Below are 25,764 nucleotides of genomic sequence, written 5' to 3' on the forward strand. Positions count from 1 at the left end.
AACCTAAATCCAAAGTACTTCTGCATTATAGGAATGCTGTTATCAGCCTACTTCAACCTCATGAATGTGTGTGCCCTGCATGTCATTCCTGGCCAGTAGATGTCTCTGATGTTCTGTAGATAAACAGCATGTCCATCACAGAGTCACATCACATATCAGTGTTGATTGATCTGTTTTCAGCACAGGTGACCTCAGTCTCAACCTACAGTACGTGATTTCTTAACGGAAACACAATCAGATTTTACTTAACAGCCAGTGGTCTGTACTGTTCTGTTGACATTTTGACAGAAACAGCAAATCAATGTTATATAAAATATATTATAGGCCTGTATATATTATATACAGGCCTGTCAGAAAGCTATTTCCTCATTACTGTGTGGATCATATACATCCATAATTATGTTTCACTGTGGTCACTTTGAAATAATCCTTAAAAAGAATCGTCATTGTCATATTGATCTGCTATTGACCTGTTGTCTTTCAAAAATGTCTCCTGGAAGACAAATGTCGCATTCCAGAGGATTAATTAGTCATTATATACTCATTTAGACGGAGCAGCCTGAGGGGCCTGTAATGCCCGTAATGAGCCTGAGCGGGTTTGACTAACAGAGGTGTCAAGCCAGAGTTCTAGTCCTCCATCTCATGTTCATTGAGAGATAATTGAGTCTGCAGAGAGCAAGTGACACTTTTCACAGCCATTTGGCATCTGCATCAACCAGTTCTGTCATTCCTTATCATTTTTAGTTCCCTACACTGACTCTGAGATGATTTGGGAAGACAGTTCTCAAAGTGAAGAGCTCATTAGTATAAATACAGCAGTGGCTCAGGAGGATTGAGTTGAGTTGCAGCTTGGAAATCTGAAGGTTCCAACTTCGATATGGCTCCTCCTGGCTTAGCGTCAAAGTGTCCTTGAGCAAGACACTTACCCTTACTCCTAACTGCTTGCTTGTGATGAGCAGGTTAGTGCCTTGCGTGTGTAGAGAGTGGCCCAGAGCATCTGACTGAAGAACAAAAGCCTAATAACTTCCCCCAGCCAAGGGAGGACTTTTCCTCTCTGGCATTGCTGTGTGTTTGAATGGGTGAATGTTATACACACTGTAATTGGATAAAGGCACCATATAAGTGCGCCTAGAACCAGCTCTTACCACAGAATGATGAATGGATAGATTGGTTAATCTATTCTTCTTTTAACACTGTTTTCTATATCACTATGATGTATGGTACCAGAACGATGGTTTGTGTGTTGCATTGCCATTCAGTTATTGTGTCTCTCTTGGAATATCACAGCTTTTTAAATGACGGTTACAGATCCAGGCTCAAAACACAGCACAATATCAGAGGAGGTTGAGCAACGTGGATTTACTAACTTCTTGTCATTAGGGTCACATAGATGATATTTCCAGATGGTGAAGACAGGCCCATCTGCTCTCATTTGTAGATGTAGCCTACTCACTGGTTTTCAGAGCAGACAACTGCAGACAGGCAGGGTGTGAACAGGACTGTATGTCTGTCCATCGTTTAGATCAGAGGTTCCTAACCTTTTCTGGATCAGGGCCCAGATGAAAATCTCAAAAGCATTTACGGTCCACCCCTCTGACCACTTAACACGGCAGCCTTTCGCCTGCCATGTTGTGGTCAGATGGGTGGGCCGCGTGCATTTTCAGAGCAGGTTTATTTTAAAGATCAATCAATAGATTGTGTTCCGGGTTGGAATCGCTGCCTTGATGAATAGAACATGGTTCTAGTGCTGTAGTGCAGGAGTATAGGGCATGAGTGAACACGATAATATTCAATACTCACTCATTTACACACATTCTGACATGTTTAGAATCCCACTTTGTCTTGCTTTTTCTTCCTCTTTCTCTTTGTTTGTCTAACACTTTCTCTAACATTCTCTGTCTTTTAGACACACACACACACACACACACACACACACACACACACACACACACACACACACACACACACACACACACACACACACACACACACACACACACACACACACACACACACACACACACACACACACACACACACACACACACACACACACACACACACACACACACACACACACACACACACACACAGTGCTGACCTTGTCAGTATGCTGGGTCAATAACCCTGTTCAGTCCATTAGGTACTTATTGGTTAGTGTGTTGTGAATAATGCAGTTTGTGTGAACATCCAGCAGCTTTGGAAGACAAAGCCTCACCAGATGCCATATGGGCAAAACAATTCTGCAACTCTTTTGTCCTGATTTGACCTTTAAATTGAGTTGTACTGACTTTTGGAGCACATCATGTTTTTTTGTTCCTTTTTACCTAAATAAATGAAACTACTATTTGATGAAACATTTCTTCAGACAGCAAGAGAGAGAGAGAGAGAGAGAGAGAGAGAGAGAGAGAGAGAGAGAGAGAGAGAGAGAGAGAGAGAGAGAGAGAGAGAGAGAGAGAGAACAATATTAACTACACTTAATCTCTGTTCATGTTGCCAAGAACAACTAGATCAAGTCTAATCTGATCCAGCTGTTCTCTTTAAATGCAGCATCAGGTCAACCTGTCTGTTTGTCCACTGAAACTGGCATTTACTCTTTACTTAAGGAAGAGAGGCAGAGTGAAATATTATAATGTAATTAAATTAATATTATAATTTAATCATAATTATGTACACTGTAAAAAGTGGGACTTGGCTGAATTAATATTTAGTAATTAAATATTAGTAAACAACATAATAAAAAGGACTATGATTGTGCAGTTTGTAATTAAATTGAGCTGAATTAAACTATTCATTTTTGCAGTGAATCACTGAGTAGAATTGTATGTTTCAGTAATTTCAAATATGAAATATACTCATATGGGAAAAGCTGATTTCATCCCATTTGAATAATATTAATTGCATTTTACACATTTTGTTAAATTTCGCTCGGATAATTAGTAAAACATATTCAATTTCAAACAAATAGTAAGTATAAATCAATTTCAAACAAATATTAGTATAATTAGTAAAAAAAAAAACAATATTCACCAAATATCTAGTAAATATAATTTTTCCTGAGCTTGAATTCTCTTTTATCATCAGCCTAGACTTAGGCAAACATCACTGTTCACAGGGGGATACAAGTCCAGAGATGGAGATTGGAACAAAACTCATAAAATAAATAGGAAGCAAGTGTAAGGAGGCAAAAATAATGTGATATAAATAATGCTTTCTTTCTTGAGTTCCGGTTACAAGTCAAGCAGCTGAGCTGAGTTCTGGACCAATTTCACACTAAAGAGATTTTTCACTAATAGTCTAAATGGAAAGTATGAATAAAGTCCAAGAAAGGTAATAACATGAACTAACTATTGACCTAACTATTACTTATAACTTCCGCCTGCTTGAATATAACTGCATTTTTTAAACTGAGGAGGTTGTGCAAATGTAGTGAAAGTAGCATATTTACAAGCTCACATTGTAGATATGCAATTTCTTCTATTTTCATTTTTTAAAATGTTAACTTTTGCCTATACCCCAAAAAAGGGAAGCCATGTTGAAAGTAGACAACATTAAAGACCCTGATTCTCCAGATGCTATATGAACCTCTATTAGGATGGTTGTATGTGTGAGGTCATCCAGCTGCTCCCTGGACTCGGTCTCAAGCAGCTTTTTGAAGCATGACGTTACTCCTTCTCTTTCTGTTGTGCTTGTGATTGGGTCTGGTTGTAGAATCTATTACACGTAATACACGAGGCGAGCAGCAGGGGTGTGTGCATCCCACCTAGGCCCCATCGTCTGTGGGGGAGGATGGGTTTTCTCAAAACCCACTACTTGAATCGCTCATCATCCCACACAGGCTTCCTACGATGGGAAGCACACAACAGCAGGCATACCATCGCAGCCAGTGTTGCAATGCTGAATTGGAACGTGGTTGCACTCTATTTCAATGACGTGACGCTCACGTCGCTTAACACTTACACTACAGGTCACACAATGGACAATTGATATGCAGGCTCATTCCTATGTTAATTCACCTGGTGTGAGTCGGGAGCCTTTGTAAGCTTTGTTGAGGTGTGAATTTAAAATTGTTTTAAATCTATGCATGTGCCTGCGCGTGCTCCTGGTCAAATAGGTTCCTGCACGGCGTGCAAGGCCGTCCTATGAGCAATGCAACCCTGATCGCAGCACATCAACACCATTAGGATGGAGTACCACACCTGCTCCCCTCAGACTGTAGTGAACAAAAAACATTTACTGTCTAAAAGATGAAGGGTAGAGTGGCCCTTTCCAGTGCCCCCAACCTTTGAGATTGAGGATCACAATAACACGCATAGAGCTCTCCTTGGTAGTCCCGCAGGGCTGGGACTACCAGGTCTTCCAGATAGTCAATGATACAAATTAATGTTTTTTCATTGCAACTGCAAAGAAAAGTCCCATATTCAAACCTACTGCCCGAACACTGTTGATGTGTTCACACAATGGTGGGCCATAGGCTCCTCGAGACTTACTGTATGTCTGTTGTCAAAACATCTGTAAACCATAGTCCAACATCTGTAGTCCCCATGAGGTTGAGCCAATCTATACAGATTATAATCTGAGTTATTGCCAGGCAGGCATAGAGATTTGTCAGTGACCCAAAAATGGGTTACTGCCAGTTTATGTCTTCTATTCCATGCTCTACAGGTTTGAATTTAAGGCTTGCAGTTTATTTCAGGTGCACAGGATTAGTACACCCATCAGTGAGAATGCATTCTCTGGCCAGTTAGAGGAGCATTCAGTCTTTATTATGAGATGAGGAGCATAATGTTACCTTGAAACTTGAGCCCGTCCACCCTCCTCCACATTCCTGAACAAATTCACAACAGTAAAATCCTGTGTTAGTTTAACACTGAGTGTAAAAAAAGAAAAGGTGTATAACAAGCATTTCGATATGTGTTTTACAACAAAATATTCATCCACAACTAATTCACTTATCTCAAGTATCAGCCTGTGTCTTGAATATTCAGCAACTGTTAGCCCTAAAGCCGCCAAAGACAAGCTACAACCTGCCATAACTCACCAAGGTGTCAACTGGATTATTCAGAAAGTTGTACAGTATAGAGTAAATGTACTTTCTACCACTGCTTTCAAGACACTCTGTGATTAAGTGATAGACAGATTTGTTCTGACAGGTTATTCTGAGGAGCAAACCAGAACACACCTTCCTGCCAGTTATTGATACATGCTACATTATGGAAATTGTGGAAGTCAGACTCAGTAATAAGATACATCAAGAAAGACTTGCAGACCAAGAGGCTATTCTTTTGAAGCTATGTCTTTGATTGTTTACTTCGAGGCTGAGCCTGTCAGCCAATTACCTTTGAATGACAGAACACAAAATGCAAATGTACGTGCGTAGCACAAAACTCTTCTGAGATAGAAACTTGTTTTTCTCAAATTCCCACGCTTTATACATTTTTATTTTACCAGACTTGTGGCATGAATGTGACACTGAAACAAAATTATGAGGTGCCGCAGTTGCACAAGCTGTCAGCTTTAAAAGATTGGATTAACAGGTTATGATAAAATATTTTAATGATATTTAATAGGCTAAGATCATAGAAAATGTTAATTCAAATTCAAATGTTATGTGTGTTTCATTGGACTGCATGAGGACCCCATACACATGTAAATTACATGTGATGTAATTATTCACCAGACAATTTTCAGGGTTTGTTTAATGTACATTTGTTGATTAGGCCTTCAAATTTTAAGTTCATTCTAAAGGCCACAAAGTAAAATCCTCAGTGTTAATTTAACCCTGGGTTCAAATAAAATGAACAGAGGTTTTTGCTGTGCCACTGAACAAAATTGGAATGTTCTCTCATAATGAAATGCAGCTGACCCTAGCATGAATTTAAGCAAATGCTTTTTAACAAATCATTGAGTCTCTCCCACCTGCTTATATTTGCCTGCTCTTTCGTAATAATCCTTGCTTTATGGCTCAAAAGATAAGCAGCAGGAATATTTGCTGCTGAGATTCATCAGTGGCTCAGCACAATATCAACATCCTGATAATGTTATTCCCAGTCCACTGACCAGATGAACCCTATCGTCCCTATTCTGGGGCTAACATTTGACAAGAATAGCAGATCCACAAGCTCACAACACTTTGTTTGTAGAGGGAAAAGTGGACCTGGAATAGAGCCCAGGGGGACCCCGGACAACAAAGTATATAGGATTTAAGTGGTTCATATTTAATATACCGTATCTTTCTTATGGATGACCTGTGTGTGTGTGTGTGTGTGTGTGTGTGTGTGTGTGTGTGTGTGTGTGTGTGTGTGTGTGTGTGTGTGTGTGTGTGTGTGTGTGTGTGTGTGTGTGTGTGTGTGTGTGTGTGTGTCTGTCTGTGTGTGCACATTGCTGATAATTGATTGATTATGAATGATTATAGTAACTTTAAGCATTACTACCTCAAATGGATCCATTATAGAAAGGGTTGCTGAATACAAGTACCTTGGAATATGGCTTGATGACAAATTCACTTTTAAATGCCATATACACAATCTTGCCTGTAAACTAAGGCAAAAGATTGGCTTTTCTACAGGAACAGAGCTATGGCATGTGGGAAAAGGGTTATTGAAGTCTTTCTTTCTGTGTTGCACTATGGACGTGTCATTTATGGGAATGTTGCTCCTTCTGTCCTCAAGCCTGTGAATACAGTTTATCATTCTGCTCTGCGATTTGTATCTGGTGAGCATTATAGGACTCATCACTGCATCCTGATGATAGAGTCGGTTGGCCTTCCTTGGCAGACAGGCGAAAAACAAACACTGGTACCTGTTTATTTTTAAGGCAATTGATGGGACTTTACCATTGTATATTAAATCTCTGCTGGATTGGAATCCTGTAACATATAGGACACGCTCCTCCAGTGACTGGCTCACGCTAAAGGTCCCCAAAGTAAAGACTGAACTGTTTTAGTCGCCCAACCACTTGGAATGACCTACAGCTTAAATTTAAGATCTGTTCCCCCATAACATATGGTCAATTTCAATCTTTGATTGCAGACCTATAGCCACAAGTCTCTGCAACTGCTTTTAAATGTGTGCTGTATCACACGAAAGGGGAACATTTCTGTTTTGTTTTATCATTTGTTTTATCATTGAATATTGATGTGAAAATTAAAATGAATTTGTACTGTGATGTATCTCGACGACACTGAAAATGAGGGCAACCTCAATGTCCTTCGAGAATAAATAAAGGTTTGAAATGAAATGAATTATGTCCTTATGATTCCTGTCCTCTCGCTAGGTCGCCCTCACATTTCCAGTCATCTCCAGTACTTTCCGCGCCCCTGTATCTTTCTTTAGTCCGTCCACGTAGGTAGGTGGGACGCCTATGTGATCGATGTCCATGTGTTGGCTCCCACAGTGCAGCGTGCTGGCTGGGAGCTCCCGGTGTCTGTGGCAGTGATTGACCAGCCTCACCCTTGGTCACCTCCATCAGTGCTGGACAGTAACGAAGAACATTTACTTGAGTACTGTATATATGTACATTTTTACCAGCTTGCAAAGCTGGTCTAGGAAGAGACAGACCAACTTTCAACACATTACAGATTTGCATTCGACACATTACAGCTTTGCATTCGACACATTTGTGTGATTGGCTGTCCTTTAAGCCAATGGGGATACTTTCCCCTTTCCCATACTCTGAACGCCCCCCCCCCCCCCCCCCCCCTGCAGCAAGCCTTAGGGCCATTAGCTGTGCAAACAAAAGACCTGCTTGAATGGAATGTTAAGGAGGCATCTCTCTCCCCCCCATTGGAATGGCTGAGATTTTATTTTAAAGACAACTTTTGCATTTTGTGCTGCAGATTGGGGCAGAAAAAGCCTCCCGCAAGCTGGTATATTATGACTTTGTCATTTCTTGTTTGAGTATCTGTACTTTACCTGAGTATTTGTATTTTTAGATGCTTATAATTGTCACTCCACTACATACTTTGACTCAAGTTCCTACTGGGGTTGAGTACTTTGTCCACCACTGCCCCCATACAGATGCTTGTTGGTAACGTGCTCATCCTGGTTGATGTTTAGTACTGCATGTAACATTCTGGTCTAGCAGTAGCACCCATCCAGGGACTTCTGCAGGGCAGGTTTCAAGGTGCAGCATTCACAACCATTTAGCAGAAAGGAATTACAATCACAGAGAAGCTTGATATGTCTGGGAGGTTGGAATTTCCACACACTGGCCTTGCCATTCAGAGCCCCTTTGCCTCCATTGCCATTTGTGGTCCCCACCTTGGCTCCTATACTTGTACTGTATAGGCTACCCTTGTACTTTTGTTCAGAGCTCTTCAGTAATACATTTATTTTGATTGGACATGCCATACTTACTAGCTGATATGCTTTAAAGTAGTCACTAGACAAAAGTGAAGTATTTAAGCATCCACTTAACAAAAGATCTACCATCTCTTGTGCTAAGCAGGCCTAATTATTCACTCTTCATTGCCTTTGAATGATATTAGAAACCCTGTGCTTGTGTTTGTCAATCTATCAAAGCAGTTAAAGGTCTCTTTTGATTTTGATTAATTCATGACAGCCCAGTTTTCTTTCTGAGGACACAGACAATGTGTTTTTCAACTTAACTTTAGGCTATTTTATGATGTTTGTATTTTATTGCATTTTAATATGTAATAGTTGTGTTTCTATCTGTTGTATAGGCTACTGTATGTCAGAGTGCCAAAGGGAAATGTCCATTGTATGTCAAATATAATGGATAATAAAGTTCTTTATTTTTGGCTATCTTTTATTATTATATCTTTATTCACATAGTACCTATGTTTCATTTTATTATTTTCGGGGAAGTCTTGTGAATATGAAGACTTAAGAGTCTCTATGTCTTCATATTCACCAGACTTCCCCCAAAATAATTAGCAGATTGTGTGCACTAAATAATGGACTAATTTCGTTGATTGTTGGTAAATATGGTAGCCTAATTTGGACACGTGCAGCAGTACCTCAGCTGATTAAGCTGCAGCTGGTGTAGTTATGATGCTGTTCAGTTTGGGGGATGTTTTTGTGGCGACGTATCTATAATAATTGTAAGATAATGATAATAATAATCATGATAAATATTTTATATTCTAATATCCGGGGGATGGCCAAGAGCGGAGTGGGAGTGCCTGAGCTGTGTGTGTGTGTGTGTGTGTGTGTGTGTGTGTGTGTGTGTGTGTGTGTGTGTGTGTGTGTGTGTGTGTGTGTGTGTGCTGTGCTGTGCTGTGCTGTGCTGCTCAGCTCAGCTCTCCTCCTTACAGGAGAAAACGCTGAAGTGACACGAGCGACCGCAGTAACGGAAGAACAAGTCCTTGACAGACAAACGGGGGAACATGCCAGCGCTGTCACGCATCGAGAGACGCTCAGACCACAGTAGGAACATGGATTCTACATATTTCATGCTCCTGATTTAGGTCAGGCAGACGCACAAACACGCACGCCGCGCACACACACGCCGCCCCTGTTTACCACTTATGCGCTTGTGAGAAAAATCTTCGTGCCTTTTGCGGCTCCATCCACGCTGTCCCGTCTCCAGACAGAATGGACAAGGCGCTCTGCAGCAGTCCGCATCCCGGGACCAACAACAACCCCAGCCCCGGGTCCGTGTCCTCGGAAAGAGACCGGGGGAATCCCGCATGGAAGGTCGGCAGCAGGACCCCCGGGTCTCACAGTCCCGGATCAGCCTCCCTCGGAGCAGTAGCAGGGGGTCGGGGGACTGTGTCGTTGGGTAACAGCATGAATCTGCAGCAAGCGCACAAACGTCAGCTGGAAGGAGTGCTGAGCAAATACACCAATCTGATTCAAGGCTGGCAGAACAGGTAAGCAGTGGAACGAGTAGCCAGCAGGTCCAGAGCGTTAGTGAGTTCTCTCTAACGCCCGCTGCTCTGCTCGTAGACCGAACATTCCACTGCCGTGCGAGGTCTCCGTCTTTAGTAAAACATAAAAAATAAACGACTTCGCTACTCACCGAAAGACAAAGGCTGTTTTGTCTTGTTGAAATTCTATTCTCCAGGGTGGGAAGCCTGTCAGCACCCCACCTTCTCTGTATAATACACTTTTTGGGCAGAACATAAAATATACGTACGTTATTGTATTTGCTCGACTGCGCCCTCTACAGATCTGGTCTATGGTAATTTATATTGACCAGATCTTTAGAGGGCGCAGTTGAGTAAATAAAATAATTTCCGTCTGGTGAACATGTATTTTTTTTTCTGCCCAAAAAAAACTATATAGGGGAGGTGGGGTGCTGAGAGGCTTTCCACCCGGGAGAATAGACTTTCAATGACACAAAACGGCATTTGTTTCGGTGATTAGCGAAGTAGTTTAGTTTATTTTGTACTAAAGACAGAGACCTCGCACAGCAGTGTAATGTTTGGTCTATGAGCAGAGCACCGCGCCTGACAGAGCGTTAGAGAGAACGGAACGAGCAGAGGAAACGACCACGTACACAGACAGACTACAGTACATCATATAGGCTATCGTGACCGTCACATCACATGAGATGTATGCATCGTGTTGTTATGATTTACCTCGTCCCCGTTGTACTACTGACCACGTCACTTGACGTGTGTGTGTGTGTGTGTGTGTGTGTGTGTGTGTGTGTGTGTGTGTGTGTGTGTGTGTGTGTGTGTGTGTGTGTGTGTGTGTGTGTGTGTGTGTGTGAGAGAGAGAGGGAGCTCATCTGTGAGGGGAGAGAGGAATCCATAGGCTACTGCACGAATTATTATTGTGGGCCCTCTACAGCAGTGGTTATCAAACCTTTTCATGTCAAGGACCCCCAAATGATATGTATTTGGCTGCGGACCCCCATCTTAAAAATATGTTTTGCGAGGGACCCCCAGAAGCAAAGATTTGAGTTAAAAATGTTTTCTTTACACAAAAATATATATATATTCAAAGATTTGTGCAAATGTACACGAATTTTCAAAAATAGCAGATCTACAAGCTTGTAGATCTGCTTTTTTTTAAAGAGACAGTATAAAATATGATTAAAGTGGTTAAAATGATTGTGACGCTTTATTAACTAATGCTCGGGACCCCACTTTGAGAACCTCTGCTCTAGAGATCAGCCTTAAATGGCATTGAGATAGTATGTGATTCTGCTACTCCTGAAGCTTGCAATGCACTACTACTGCATTTTCTTATTGAAATGATATGTTGCTCCTTGTGGAAACGTCTTGTATAGAAGTAGTTGACTACAGGACAGTTTCACATGCATACATTATAGCAGTGCTTTGTTGTGCAGCTGTGGACCATGCATCATTTATACATTTCCTGTTATATATAATTAAGTAAGTTATAAGTTATATTGCACAACCTTTGGATACATTCCAATACAGAGCTGTGTGTGTGGTGGTGGTGGTGGTGGTGGGGGGGGGGGGGGGGGTCTTGAAGTCTTATTTAGCAATGCAGATGACTGCAATGTCTGCCTGTTGATTTTGGGCCATCTGTGAAACATCTGGGCATCTGGGATAGTTTACAAAACTGTTTATTGAGGTTTGGAGTCCTCATTGTTGCCATTTCCTGCCAGCCACCAAATGTAGCTAACATGAATGATACAAACTTTTGTGTGTCTTTGGAGGTCCAATGTTCAGTATAAGCAAACAGCGTGTTGACAACAAATAAACAACATGGCACGTTGACCACAAATATTCACACACACACACACACACACACACACACACACACACACACACACACACACACACACACACACACACACACACACACACACACACACACACACACACATGCACGCACAGTGTTGTGATCATTGCACTACTGCAGTGAAGCAGGCAGTATGCTGGAGTATACTGTACTGTCCGGGCAGGTGGCCAGTGTTTGTGTGTGTGTGTGTGTGTGTGTGTGTGCGTGTGCGTGTGCGTGCGTCTGCGTGCGTCTGCGTGCGTGTGGGGGTGACTGACAACCAGACAGCAAAAAACCTGCTGGCCTACTGTAGGTCTTCTGTGCTGTCTCACCTCCATGTAATAGTGCGCATTTGATTATGTTAATTATGTACATTATGTAGGCTATACGTACAGTAATTGTATCATAATTAATAGGTTTGGATTGTTGCCATAGAAGCAAGCAGCCTTTATTTATTTATTTACTTTTTAATTGAATTTGAAACCCTCTGCAGGTAGAATGGTCAAGACATTTACTGTATAGAACGAAGCGGAGTGGAACACATTGATTCTGCGCCCTTAATGATCATGATTACTTGTAACGTTTTTATAGCACTACACACCCATGAATATGTTAGCCTATCAAACAGGAATTTTCTGTCCTTTGCGGCACACGTGAGTACATACTACCACACAAATAGATACAACATACATTACAAAGGTGTTTTCTGTTTTGATATTGTCAGTGAATTCTGGATCAATCAGGATGTTGAGGCAAACGGAGTCGGTCAGTCGGAGACACCTTGAATTTCTAAGATAGAGGTGTTTTACATGAGCTCACAGGAAAAGTACACCCCACACACCCTATATACTTAGTTGACCAGAGTCCCCCAGGGCTCTATAGTAGGCCCACTCCTTTTTTTTCCTGTAGTAAAATAGCCGATCTACAAGCTCACAATGCGCTGTGTTGCGATGCATCCTGAGCTTTTAATGTAGATCTGCTATTTCCGCCAAATGGTACGCTAGGTTTCATGTGGTTAAACACAGAGCTTTTTTTCAAGGACCTGTCAAGGACCATGTCAAGGACCCTCAAAATGATATGTATTTGGCCACGGACCCCCATCTCAAAATATTTTGTTCCAGGGACCCCCAGAAGCAAAGATTTGAGTTTCAAATGTTTGCTTTCAAAAAACATATATTCAAAGGTTTGCACACATTTTCAAAAATAGCAGATCTACAAGCTCATCGTGCGGGACTCGGTGCCGCGCTATGAACTTGTAGATCTGCTATTTTTGAATAGCCAAAGTATAAAACGCTAAAGTGGTTAAAATTATTGTGATGCTATGTAAAGGCCCAATTCGTTACATGCTACAGTATATTAAGCATGAGGGTCCCCAGACCCCACTTTAAGGTCTAGTATTAATGTAGTAGTAATGGCCTAGTATACAAGACAGCAATGTTCAAACTGTTATTTGCCTTTGTTCTGACTGGTGCCTGTCGGCCTGAGTTGTTATCAACAGGTATAAATAAAAGATCAATTTGTTATTTTTGTGTTGATGGAAGCAGTCCTGTTTTCAATCCCAAAGTGCTTATTGGTGACAGTCTGGCTTTTCAGTTCATTGGGTGCGATTGGCTCACATCCAGAATAAACATGTAGTCTAGTTCAGTCGTTCTCAAAGAGGGTTCTGGCCGGGGACCACCTGAGGGGGGGGGGTTGTTCCACGGTGTTCTACGGTGTTCCCAGCTAAATGATTGATAGTTTGGAGTGGACTAAATGGACCCTTACTTGTCTGTAGTGCTGAGAGTGTACACATGGAGCCATGTAGCCTAATGCATAGTAAATTGGGTCCCCTGGAATAAGTTTGAGAACCACTTGTCTAGTTAATGACAAGTTAACACTGCCTGAATGTAACTTGCCTTGTCTGTCTGTTGGAGTCAGGACTTGGGTTGAATGAAATCTGATCAAACAGTTTACACTAAGTGGGACAAAGCCACTTTATCAGTAGCTCATAAAATCAAATCAGGGAAGTAAACATACTTCTGTTTACTTGCTGCTGTTGTGTTACAGACAGTCTTTGAACTATTGAGTAGAATCTTATAAAATCCTGTTTCAGATTATCTTCTAGAATCTTAGCATTTTTAGTTTTGTTTTTGACAGAACACTGAGGAGAGAGCTTCGAGAAGAGTAGAAGCATCATGTCATTTGACATCAGATCTGTCAGATTGCAGATCTACAAGCTCACAACAGGCTGCAATGCATTGTGAGCTTGTAGATCAGCAATTTTCAAATAGCCGATGTGTATAGGTTTAAAGTATATATAATAGGTTTCATCATGATTTGTGTGCATGGGGATCTCATCTTAAACAAGCTTAGTGCTTAATGAGCTTTCCAGTTTAGTAGACCTTGTATTGTGAATTTGTACTTCCATGTACTGTTATGTACTGTCATGTACTGTTCTCATGTCTTACTAAATAAAGTACATCAATCAATCAATCAATCAATCAAGTGGTTAGTGGCTGTATTAACTCATTTTGCTGGGGACCCCCTGGAACCTGCCCAAGGACCCCTGGTGGTCCCCGGCCCGGACCACACTTTGAGAACCACTGATCTAGACAAAGCGGGTCCCCAACATGGAATTGAACCTGATGTGACATAAGCTGGTATTTTGGTTCCCAAGGGGCACTGTAATTTTTCTTTTCTTTTTTGTCTTTTCTTTTCTTTTACAGATTATGAATGTGTCTTGACTACTGCAGCAACATCTGATGTAGGTCCACTCAAGTTGCATATGATTTAACCTGAAAAGCGCTATATTCTGAGAAGAATTTGAGTCGGCTATTTTTTTTGACAATACAGTTATACATTGTAATCCTATCCAAGCATAAGGATGTTATTAATAATTAATGAGATGAGATTCTATATGTCTATTTTTACTAACCTTTGACATGGTCCTGGCTGTAATATACATGACCTGTATACCCCAGAAATATTATTTTAAATTTACATTGAATGTCAATATGGTACTGAACTGAACTATACTTTTAAATCTTGTCATTTATTGCTTTTGGTTCATGTACACGTTACACAACATGTGATCTTAGTTATTCTTGGTTGTGCATCGTGTCTCGCAACAAAAATTGGGGCTCTACAAGCTCACAACGTGTAGCGCTGTGACACGTTCTGAGCTTGTAGATCTGCTATTTTCGGTGCGAGACACCGGTGTACAACTAAGTATAACTCAGGTGTTATATGACTTCCACATCTTCCATTCTATTCCCAACTCAACCTTATTGTCACATCTAGGCCTGAAAAATGTTCATTTCTTTTTTTTAATTGTGGAAATAGCAGATATACAAGCTCACATGCGTTGCGATGTGTTGTGAGCTTGTAGATCGGCTATTTCCACTATTAATGTTTTAAAATTCATAACATGACCATCAGATCTGACTTGAATTTGTTGTTGATTATTATTATTGTTGCTACAATGTCTGAGGAATCAGAACAAATCATTTAACTATTATGTATATATCAGTAAAGGAACCTTGAACCTAGTTGTGTAAAAAAACACACTTATGTAATCAGAAATAGATAACTATTTGAAAGTGGAAATTACTGAGGTTTGAATCAGCAGTTGATGAGATGATGTTGGTGTAATTATATGACCTATCAATCACATTCTACTTTCCCATCCATTCTTGTTTTAGTGTGTGGGGAATATAAACGATATGTATCAGGGGGAAAAAGTGTGTGAAAAATATCTTTTGGAGGAATACAGTATATTTTTTCCCCATCTTCCCTTAAGTTCCTATTTAGTTCCCACAAGATCAGAAGTTGTGGGAACAAGATAATATTAAGGAGAAAAAAAGAATTTAAAGTTGCAAAAATAACCCCAAAAATAGATTCAAATTTGTATTAACTTTTATTCCCCCTTAATTTTATCTCGTTCCCACGACCCCCGGGAACGAGATAATATTAATATTAACAGGATAATATTAATTATTTCTGCTACCTATAATGTTTTTTCCACCCACAAAAATCACCAACTTTCCCCCTCTGCACCCTTAAAAAAACAAACCCTTTAGGGGCTCATATGTGTGTGTGTGTGTGTGTGTGTGTGTGTGTGTGTGTGTGTGTGTGTGTGTGTGTGTGTGTGTGTGTGTGTGTGTGTGTGTGTGTGTGTGTGTGTGTGTGTGTGTGTGTGTGTGTGTGTGTGTGTGTGTGTGTGTGTGTGGGAGGGGGGGGGTCTTATGATGTGCAGCCGACCTGTGCTAATTATGTGGGTGGTGTGTGGGTGGTCATGTGTCAAATTGGAGGGATGTTCTCTTAATGTAGATATCATGCGTGGTTGCATGTTTATGAACACACATACAGTTTGCATATACACACGTTGCATATACCTGCACATATGAATGCCCACCTACTTAGCGCTTATGAACCAGGAAACATGCACTTTATAGCCTATTTCGGGATTAATGGGTTGCCTCTACATTACGCCTATACCACCTATAGGCTCCCATACCTCACAATTAATGGACTATTAGACACAGACAGACAGACAGACAGACAGACAGACAGACAGACAGACAGACAGACACTTCAGTAAATGTTAGTAGTTTCCACCACTGCACACCTTGACAACTCTGAAATATCCCCTTGGCATCACATTCACTATATTATCAGCATGATAAATGCTTGTGCCTTATTGAAACAAGAAAGAAAATGACTTGAAGTCATATTCTACCAGGTGCTGTGTGTGTGTGTGTGTGTGTGTGTGTGTGTGTGTGTGTGTGTGTGTGTGTGTGTGTGTGTGTGTGTGTGTGTGTGTGTGTGTGTGTGTGTGTGTGTGTGTGTGTGTGTGTGTGTGTGTGTGTGTGTGTGTGTGTGTGTGTGTGTGTGTGTGTGTGTGTGTGTGTGTGTGTGTTTGTTTTCATAGACCTGATTACTTGTTTTTCGGAATGCTTATTTCTCTCGCCAAACCTGGCAACATAATTTGCGACGCGAAACGCTAATAATGTTTTTTATATAAGTGGTGGCAACATTTTTAGACACCACACAGGTCTTCCCAACAATAGCGAAGATTGAAGTCAGTGTGAACATGGCCAAATAATAACTTAATAGCCAAACTAGGTCTAATGAAGCACGCTAGCATTTAGGCTAACTGTGTTAGCCTGAGGCTGCAGTACAACTTGCACTGTCTGCTCTGCAACTGTTGCAGTGTGAATGAGGGGAGCGGAGAGCGGAGGGCTGTTACTGTGGGGGGCGGGCCGTCTCCCCATTCGTGTGGCCATTGGCTTCAAGGAGTGAAGGACAGCCAGGACAGCCAATGACGCAAATGTGTCGAAAATATGTCTAATGCAAATCTGTAATATGTCGACCTCTGCTCTGACGATTCTTAGACTCAGGCGCTCTTCGAGCACCTGGTAAAAAGTGCTTTTACTACCCTGTGCCAAACGGAGATCTTCATCAGATCGCCAATATGGGTTTGAAACGGGATGGTCCTGTTGTAGATATAATGTACAACATTCAGTACTGTACCTGCAGATGGCTTTAGTCCAGCTACGCTAATCGTTAGTGAGTGACACAGAGAGAGAGAGACCATTGGGTATGGCAGAGAGAGAGAGAGAGCGAGACAGACAGACCGAGACCGACTATTGTGTATGGCAGAGAGAGAGACAGAGGGAGAGATACCATTGGTGGGGTATGGCAGAGAGACTGAGGTTTTGTCATGGTCAGCTCAGCTCGGCTCAAAGTTGACATTTTTTGCTGTAGTCAAACTAGAGCAGCAGGTTTCTGTACTGTGGCTCACATATTGTTTCCAAGGTAATGGCACACACCGATTTAGCCTAGTTATTAAGCAGTTAGGCAGTAATGGGGAAATCACTTTTTCCCATTGCATACAGTCAACAAGATTCTTTACAAATTGCATTGTGTGTGTAATGCATGTGTCTTGCATGCAGCTTTCCCTTTAAATGCTGTGATCTGGTACTGAAACACAAGCTAAAGTACTACTGTATATGCTGTCAGCTTATACTCTACAGGAGTGGTTCCCAAACTGGGGGTTGGGACCCCCAGGGGGGCCCCAAAATGATTTGGCGGGTCCCCAGATGATTAACTTAATGTGCAACATTGCTTTCTCAATAAACAAACCAACATTAAGTAAGTGCATTCAGGGTATCTGCACATTTCTAAAGTGACAATTTAAGGACTTTTTAATGCCTTTAAAAAAAAAGAAAACCAATGATTAGACCATTACTACGTCAAAAGTAACCAACAAACTATACTATAAAAGTGGTCCAACATAGGCCAAATTGTCATTTAGGCCTATTACCTAAGAAAGAATCTACATACAAGCTCTGTAGAGTGTAGATCGACAATTTTCACAATATTTATCTGTGGAACCGAGACAAACTAAATGTAACGCCTCAACCTCTACAATTCCAAGTGCTTGTCAGGGTCCCCAGTTCACATGTGGTTATTTTGAGGGGTCACATCCTGAAAAGTTTGGGAACCCTTGCTCTATAGTTTCAGCTCATTAATATGATTGTGATTTGTGCATTTGTGCATTTTTCATAATGAATAATTTTATAATGCTATTGCAGTGCCCGTTTGGGGCATGACAGCCACTCATTCTCGTTGCCTCTACATTATACCACCTTTAGGCTCCCATACCCCACAATTAATGGATTAGTACCTTCATACATACATACATACATACATACATACATACATACATACATACATACATACATACATACATACATACATACATACATACATACATACATACATACATACATACATACATACATACATCACACACACCTTGACAAGTCTGAAATGTCCCCTTGGCATCACATGCACCTTACAATCAGCATGATAAACGCTTGTGCCTTATTGAAAAAGTGCTGTGCTTTCCTGTGCCAAACACCAGACCGCTGAATCTACAGAGATCTTCACATTAAGACATTATTAAGAGGTTGAAACAGCATTCAGTACTAGTGTACCTGCAGATTGCTTTGGTCCAGTTACGTTAATCGTTATCAGAAAAACGATAGAGAGAGAGAACGTTGGGTTTGGCTGAGAAAGCAAGAGATACCGTTGTTGTCTATGGGTATAGCAGAGATGGAGAGAGACGGGAAGACAATTTGTGTCTGAGTATGGCATGGAGAGAGAGAGACCATTGGTGTCTCTGGAATTGAGAGAGAAAGAGCATGTGTGTCTTTGTGTATTGCTGAGAGAAAGATATTTTCCATTGGGTATGGCTAAGAGAGAGACCGTTGTCTTTTAGTATGACAGAGACTGAGGGGGAGAAAGAGAGAGAGACCGGGGGTTTTGTCATGGTCAGCTCAACTCGGCTCAAAGTTGACATTTTTGCTGTAGTCAAACTATAGCAGCAGGTTTCTGTACTGTGGCTCACATATTGTTTCCAAGGTGACGACAGAGACATATTTAGCCTAGTTTTTGAGGCACTAATGGGGAAAGTATGTTTTTTCCATTGCACCCAGTCGACAACATTCTTTTCAAATTGCGTGAAAAAATATTTGTGGTGTGTGTGTACATTATGATGGATAGATATCACATTAAGGATTAAGCTATAGTTGTACTAATCAGTCAGCTTATACTTATGCCTTTGAGGTACATTTGTACAATCTGTACCCAGAGATCTATGAACTACAGTATGTTCACTTCATATTAGGCAGACTTTGTAGTACTGAAAATCCTGAACACTCCCATTACCTGTTGGCTTTATCTCTTAAATTTCTTTGGCTTCTGCTGTATTTATGGTGGGAGTCTGGGAGAGGATGGTCTTTTCTTTGCTACTGATGATGATTCTATATTTAAGTCTCTCGAAGCAGCCTGCCAGCCAGGGAGTGAGTATTTTATGAAGGATGAATAATTTCTTTGCAGATGTGCATGGTGGAAAGGAGGAGCTGGTGCGGTGTCTGTGCTCCATTGATCAAAGCATGTGTCTGGGTCACGCACAGCTGTGGGTGTCTGATTTGGCCGAGTATGGATCTATGGGATCCCTAGAGCTCTGCTTTTCCTCAGAAAACAACATACTCCACTCACGATTTGGCTTTTTCTAACCCTTGTCAAGTAGGCCTGTCACAATTATTACATAATCGCCTAATCGCAATTATTTTGTATAATTGTCATAATCGTTTCGATAATAGTGTAAATTGCAGATATACAAGCTCACAACGAGTTGTGATAGTGTATATATATTATAAGTATGTATATTATCGTTATTGTATATATATTTTTTGTATATTTCAGTTATTTGTCATATCTGTACTGTGTAATGCCAAAAACACTTAAATCATTAATCGCAATTATTTGCGACAATTACTCGGCAAGTAAAATGTCACGATCGTGACAGCCCTGGTGATCGTGACAGCCCTATTGTCAAGAAGACTTGTTCGATTTGAGAGATCAATGCCATGTATTAGCACTGAGCGATACATGCAAGTTGAGCGTTGTTTGGTTTGGCAGTCTGGTCACAAACCTTCTCATACTATATAAACGGTAGGCCTACAATAAAATATGTTTCTGAAAACATTTGAGGTTGAAAATAGGCAATGCAAAGTAACATAATCTTGATTCATATTTGAGCAGCACTGTCTGGTTTGACAGTTTGATCTCAGTTTTGTGAACCTGGTGTGCTGCGCTGGACAGACCTGCAGACTGTCAGTCATCATATCAAACCTGCCACATATTATATTTAACCAGGTTTTATTTTATTTTATGCTGGCTTCCCTATTTCGGACATATCAATCATTATAGGCAACAATTTTACATAAATAACAAAAATAGCCAAAATAACTTGTAGATCGCTGTTTATGCTATTTGAAATTATAAAATAGGTGATTTAAGCAATATTACAATATTACGAAAGTTTGTGCATTACCATCCTTATTAGTGATGCGCTCAGGAACGAGGCGCTTGTGCAGAGTTCTTTTTTTCTTTTTTCATGGACAGATTTAGCTACTACTGTATGTCTGTGAACTTCAAACTTGTACTGGCACAGCGTATTGAGGATGCAAGAGTGGGAGGAGCTTCTGGTAAAGTCGAGGTTGAACAGTAGGCTATATTTCTAATCATGGCGGAGTATAATTTATAGACCGTAGGCATTTTTAAGAGACTATTTCGGCCTATTTTGGCCAGAACTACCCATTGTATGATAACTGTTGTGAACTTGTGATTAGTCTCACGTAGCTAGACAAACAGATATCACCTATAGTATCGATACGCCTGGTGACTAAAACTGTATTGAAACAATTCAGAGATTTAAAACATAACTGCAAAGACTTTTAGGGCAGTCCTTCATATTGGGACTTGTGATTGGCCCAGTGTGGGCCAGGTCAGCTGGAAATGTGTCTGAACGGTAGGGTGGCCAGACATATCTGCCAGAGCAAATACAAAGATGACCTTGCAGATTTGTCTAGTTTCCAGGCTACCCTGGCCCTGTGCATTTCAAATGCACCAATCCCACTTAGCTAAACCATCCAAGGTTACACAGCACGTTCTAATTCATATTACCTGCCAGTCACTGTTGTGATTCAGTTAGTTGGTGATCGTGAGCCTTTATGTTGCTCCTGGCAGATCAGCATCACATGACAAAATCCCAGGGAGAGGACTTGAATTGTGCTGACAAATGTTTTTCTGCAGCAGAGTCAATGTTAAAACCATTAGGAAATGGCAGTGTATCTGTTGCTGTGGATAATAACACTGTGCTAAGCACATTTAACAGAACTATTATTACCGAGGTTATTTATTGATATTAGAAAGAAATGTGTCTTCATGGTAAAACTCTGTTTCACTGTTTGTCAAAGTGGATAATACCCGAGTGGTTGAATGAGGGAGGAACTGTGTTGGACTATTAGAAACTGTGACCTAATGTTGCTACACAGTTTAAGGATTGTGTTTTCCATGCCTGGAAACATTATGGTGTCATGGAAATTCTAACTATTAACCACTTTCAACTCACTATTTTGGGTATGTCATCTTAGGCGAAGATTTACACTTTCTTTAACAAATTTTCACATTTTAGAAACAATATTGAAAATAGCCGATCTACAGTACAAGCTATTTTCACTATTCATCTTAAGTGTTTGGCTTACTGTAAGTGGATAACTATGTGAACTTGTTAAGCTCATTAAACAATCCCGCAAGAGTGAATCATAATGTAGTGAATGAATCAAACTGTTTGTTTTTTGAAAGTTTCCAGAGAACAGAACCGAACATCAGCCCGAGATCTACTAAAACACAGTTCACTGTCTTATTATATTCAGTTGGTGGGCATCAATAGAAAAAATAAAACTGGCACATCCGCTGGGCAGCAGGTGCAGGACCAGGAGGAGTGGGTTAGTATAAGAAATAATAGAAGGCCGCACGCTGTAACTTTACAAGAAGCTCCCAGTCAAGGCTTTATTTGTAGATTAACTTTTTGACAGAAGGTCTTCTTCAGGCAAAGGACAAACACAACACTCCTTATAAGTGGTAACACCTCAGACCAGCCACCAATCTGTTCTGGGCTGAAATGATCACACAGGTGCAATCAATGTGTTTCAAAAACAGCCTATAGTAGGATTGAATTATTATAGATTCAACATCAAAGAATACAAAATAGCAGAATACAAAAAAAATACAGCATTTGTATGCAAAAAAGCAAATGATATACAAAAGAAAAAATATATGAAGATTATAAGACAGTGAATAATTCAAAACATAGATGGTGGTCAATACTACACTGAAGTGAACAATAAAAACGGGGACCAAATCACAATGCAGTGATGGCCTACACTTATTTTAGGGTAGGCTAAAACCAAGACCCACATGGTCGGATGTGATACAGTCAAAGGCAGGTGGACTATCAATCTGAAACACAGGCAAAAGGGGACCCATTAATAGAAAGAAAGCACAGATAGAATGACGGGTTACAAGAACGGTCTGATATCGAGGGCTTAATTTAGGCCCTTATTAACAGTGTCTAATGTAGAGATCCAAAATTCCTCTCTCCTGAGAAGCAGTGTGTTAATGTCACCTCCTCTGGGGGGCAATTTGACCATTAATAACCTTATCTTTATTGGACCACACAGGACACGGCACCCCTCTGTGCCATTGTCAGGCTTTGCAGAGGCTGACCTTAGTTGACCTCTGACTGCGAAGCCCGACCTTATCTCTATATCTTTTAATCACGACAGAGCAATACAGCAACATAGCCTGCTTCTCAGAACACAAACATTACACAGCAAAATATTAGGAAATATTAATTTACCCCTATTTATCGCAAACCAATATTTTCCCTCACGATGGTAAGTTATACTAAAATGTCCTTGTATTTTCGGTCAATTAGTAATTGGATGGTATGTCGTGTATCCGTTTCATTGGGTATTGAGTATTGAGTGTCTGTAGTGTCTTGTAGTTGCTTATGTGTTTGCATGTGTGTACCTTTTTGAAAAATTCAATACAAATATTTGAATAATAACAATGGTAAGTTATACCTCACAATTTTTGAAAATGTTAAGGTTAATCTATCTGAATTTCATTTGAATGTCTACTGAAAGACTACAGACATTACAGACCATTAGGGAAACAATAACTCGGAGGGATTTGTGCTGTTGAGTTAATTTACATGAACTAGTAATGGAAATGTCATGCAATTAGATTTGCAAAGACATATTGGCCTACAAAATGATTATTTGCTTTGTGTGGATATTAATGTTACTGTTTACAAATTAATTGAATGGTTATTCTATCCTTGTTTGTAACGGTCCATTAGGTGACAAGCATAATGCCTAATTCATCTGTTGCGAGCTTGCAGATCTTTTATGTTTGGTGCACGACATAGTCGTATTATCATTATGGTTTAATTTGACATTGGTTACTCGTGCGTTGAAAGGTAAAGGTTGTTATGCTGCCTTGTAGCTTACAGAAACAAGAGTGTGTGTGTGTGTGTGTGTGTCAGGGGGAGAAGGGGAGAGAGAGGTAAGGGGGAAAGAGTTATTGTAGAGAGAGAGAGAGAGAGAGCGATAAGGACTGACTCAGGCACAAAGTTCCCTGACACTGGCCAACATGAATCACCCACCGTTGTAATGTAGGAGAGGATCAATTACCCTCTCTCTCTCTCGCGCGCGCTCTCGCGCGCTCTCTCTCGCTCTCTCTCGCTCTCTCTCTCTTTCAACCCCCCCTCTCTCAAGGGAAATCCTGAGGGTTCATGGGAAAATGTCAGATGTGAAAGACCGACTTCCTTGTTTGTCCTCTCACCTCTTACTTGGTTGTAGTGGAATCCTAGTACTACATTGCACAGACGCACACGCACACCAGACACACATCGACATAGTTGTTGACTGTGGTCACCCTAGTGTGTTTCCTCTGTTGAACCTACATAGACCTACTGTCGATATCAGTCTATTAGAATGAACATTGGAATGTTTTATGTTTCATATTTTTTCCATCTGCACAAGAAGCATTTCTGCCTTGCACAGTTCTCTCTTTTGCTATCCTTCTAACTCTTTCTATAACTGTAATGTTGAGAGCTTACACACACACACACACACACACACACACACACACACACACACACACACACACACACACACACACACACACACACACACACACACACACACACACACACACACACACACACACACACACACACACACACACACAGAAAAATAAAATCCACCCACACACACACACACACACACACGCACACGCACACGCACGCACACACACACACACACACACACACACACACACAGAAAAATAAAATCCACCCACTCTTCTACACCTGTAATTGTGTGATGTGACGATAACATTGATTCTGGGCTATTATTACAAAATATGATAGGATATACAAAAATATGTAAAAGGTAGCACATCTCAAAGTTCAGGTTAAGGAGGACAGAATACTCACATTTCACTTTTTATTTGGCTCAGTTAGAAAATGCTTATGCATTTTGGCACAGAGCTGGAAATGTGAGAATTGGTCCTCCTTGACCTCCTTGGCCAGGCTGGGTTGCCAACCCAGGCTTACCCTCTGTCAGTCGACGGATGCAGCCGTCGGTCAGGACACAAGGAAACTGCAGGGGGAATAGTTTGTACGACAGGTGGTGCAATTGTGCCTGTTTGTGGCGCCCCCTATGGGAAAGATTTAAAGCACTTTTGGAGGTGTGCTCTATATGATTCCTATTTTGGTGTGATGTTGCATTCATGATATGTCGTTTTTGTAAAAGAAATGGGAGGCAATTACAGGCAAACAGTATGATTTGACTCATGAGAACATTTGGGCCTAATTTGGGACTTTTAAAAGCATGCTGACCCACCTTTTCACTGCAGTGTAGAGGACTCCTATAGGTTTCTTGTTGTGCTAGTTTAGTCTTCTTGTTTTCTCCTATGTTTTCTCTTTCCTCAGGCTGCGGCCTGGGCCAGTGTAATAACTGGATGGGGGTGCACAATAAATACCATACCCATGAACCTAGAGGCCCCTCAATGTGTGATAAAAATGTGGGGCAGATCAGATCAGTTCATGATTTGCGGCATTAGTTCCAAAGCGGAAATGTTGGAAAATAGGATTGTATGGTTCAAGAGTTATAGGCCAAAACATGAAGCGACCTGTTATAGCACCACCATGAGGCCGACTGGGAAAATTGGGTGTGGCATTTCTTCCTTGGCCTACTGGGAGTGTGTAGGCAAAGCTTCACTGCAATCGGACACTGTGTCTATGATTTATGGCACTTTGTGCAAAATGGGCCCCTCCCACAAACCAATAGTAGATAATCGGAATGGAATCTGATCACATGACTCCAGATATTGTGTATTGTGTGTGGGGTGGAGGTTCTTCCTTGGCCTACTGGGAGAGTGTGTACAACGTTTCTCGCTGATCGGTCCAACATTGCCGCAGATTAGCTGTTCACAGACAAACAAACAAACAAACAAACGGACGTATAGGGGCGAAAAAATAGTCTCCATAGGACTTCTTGGTAGTACTAGAGTCTAGTACTACCATACAGGAAGGTCAAAATAACGTCTTAACCCATTTAGGGCGGTAACCCCTATTTGTAACTACCTTTCAAGACGGGAACCCCTTTTGGGGTTGTTGTGGCTATGTACACTATAT

General features: G+C 40.9%; 1 protein-coding gene across 2 annotated transcripts in view; it reads left to right on the plus strand.

Annotated features, from left to right (window-relative positions):
* Positions 1–9,291: 9,291 nt before the first annotated feature.
* The window catches only part of osbpl10a (oxysterol binding protein-like 10a), an 87,345-nt gene continuing 70,872 nt past the window's right edge, over positions 9,292–25,764 (plus strand). For both annotated transcript variants that reach the window (XM_084079553.1, XM_084079554.1), the window contains exon 1: positions 9,292–9,835. In XM_084079553.1, the coding sequence (XP_083935679.1) occupies positions 9,558–9,835 (278 nt within the window). In that variant the 5' untranslated portion in view covers positions 9,292–9,557. The remainder of the gene's footprint in view (positions 9,836–25,764) is intronic.

The sequence above is a fragment of the Gymnoscopelus microlampas genome, assembly GCF_963454915.1.
Source record: "Gymnoscopelus microlampas genome assembly, chromosome: 15".
NCBI lineage: Eukaryota > Metazoa > Chordata > Actinopteri > Myctophiformes > Myctophidae > Gymnoscopelus > Gymnoscopelus microlampas.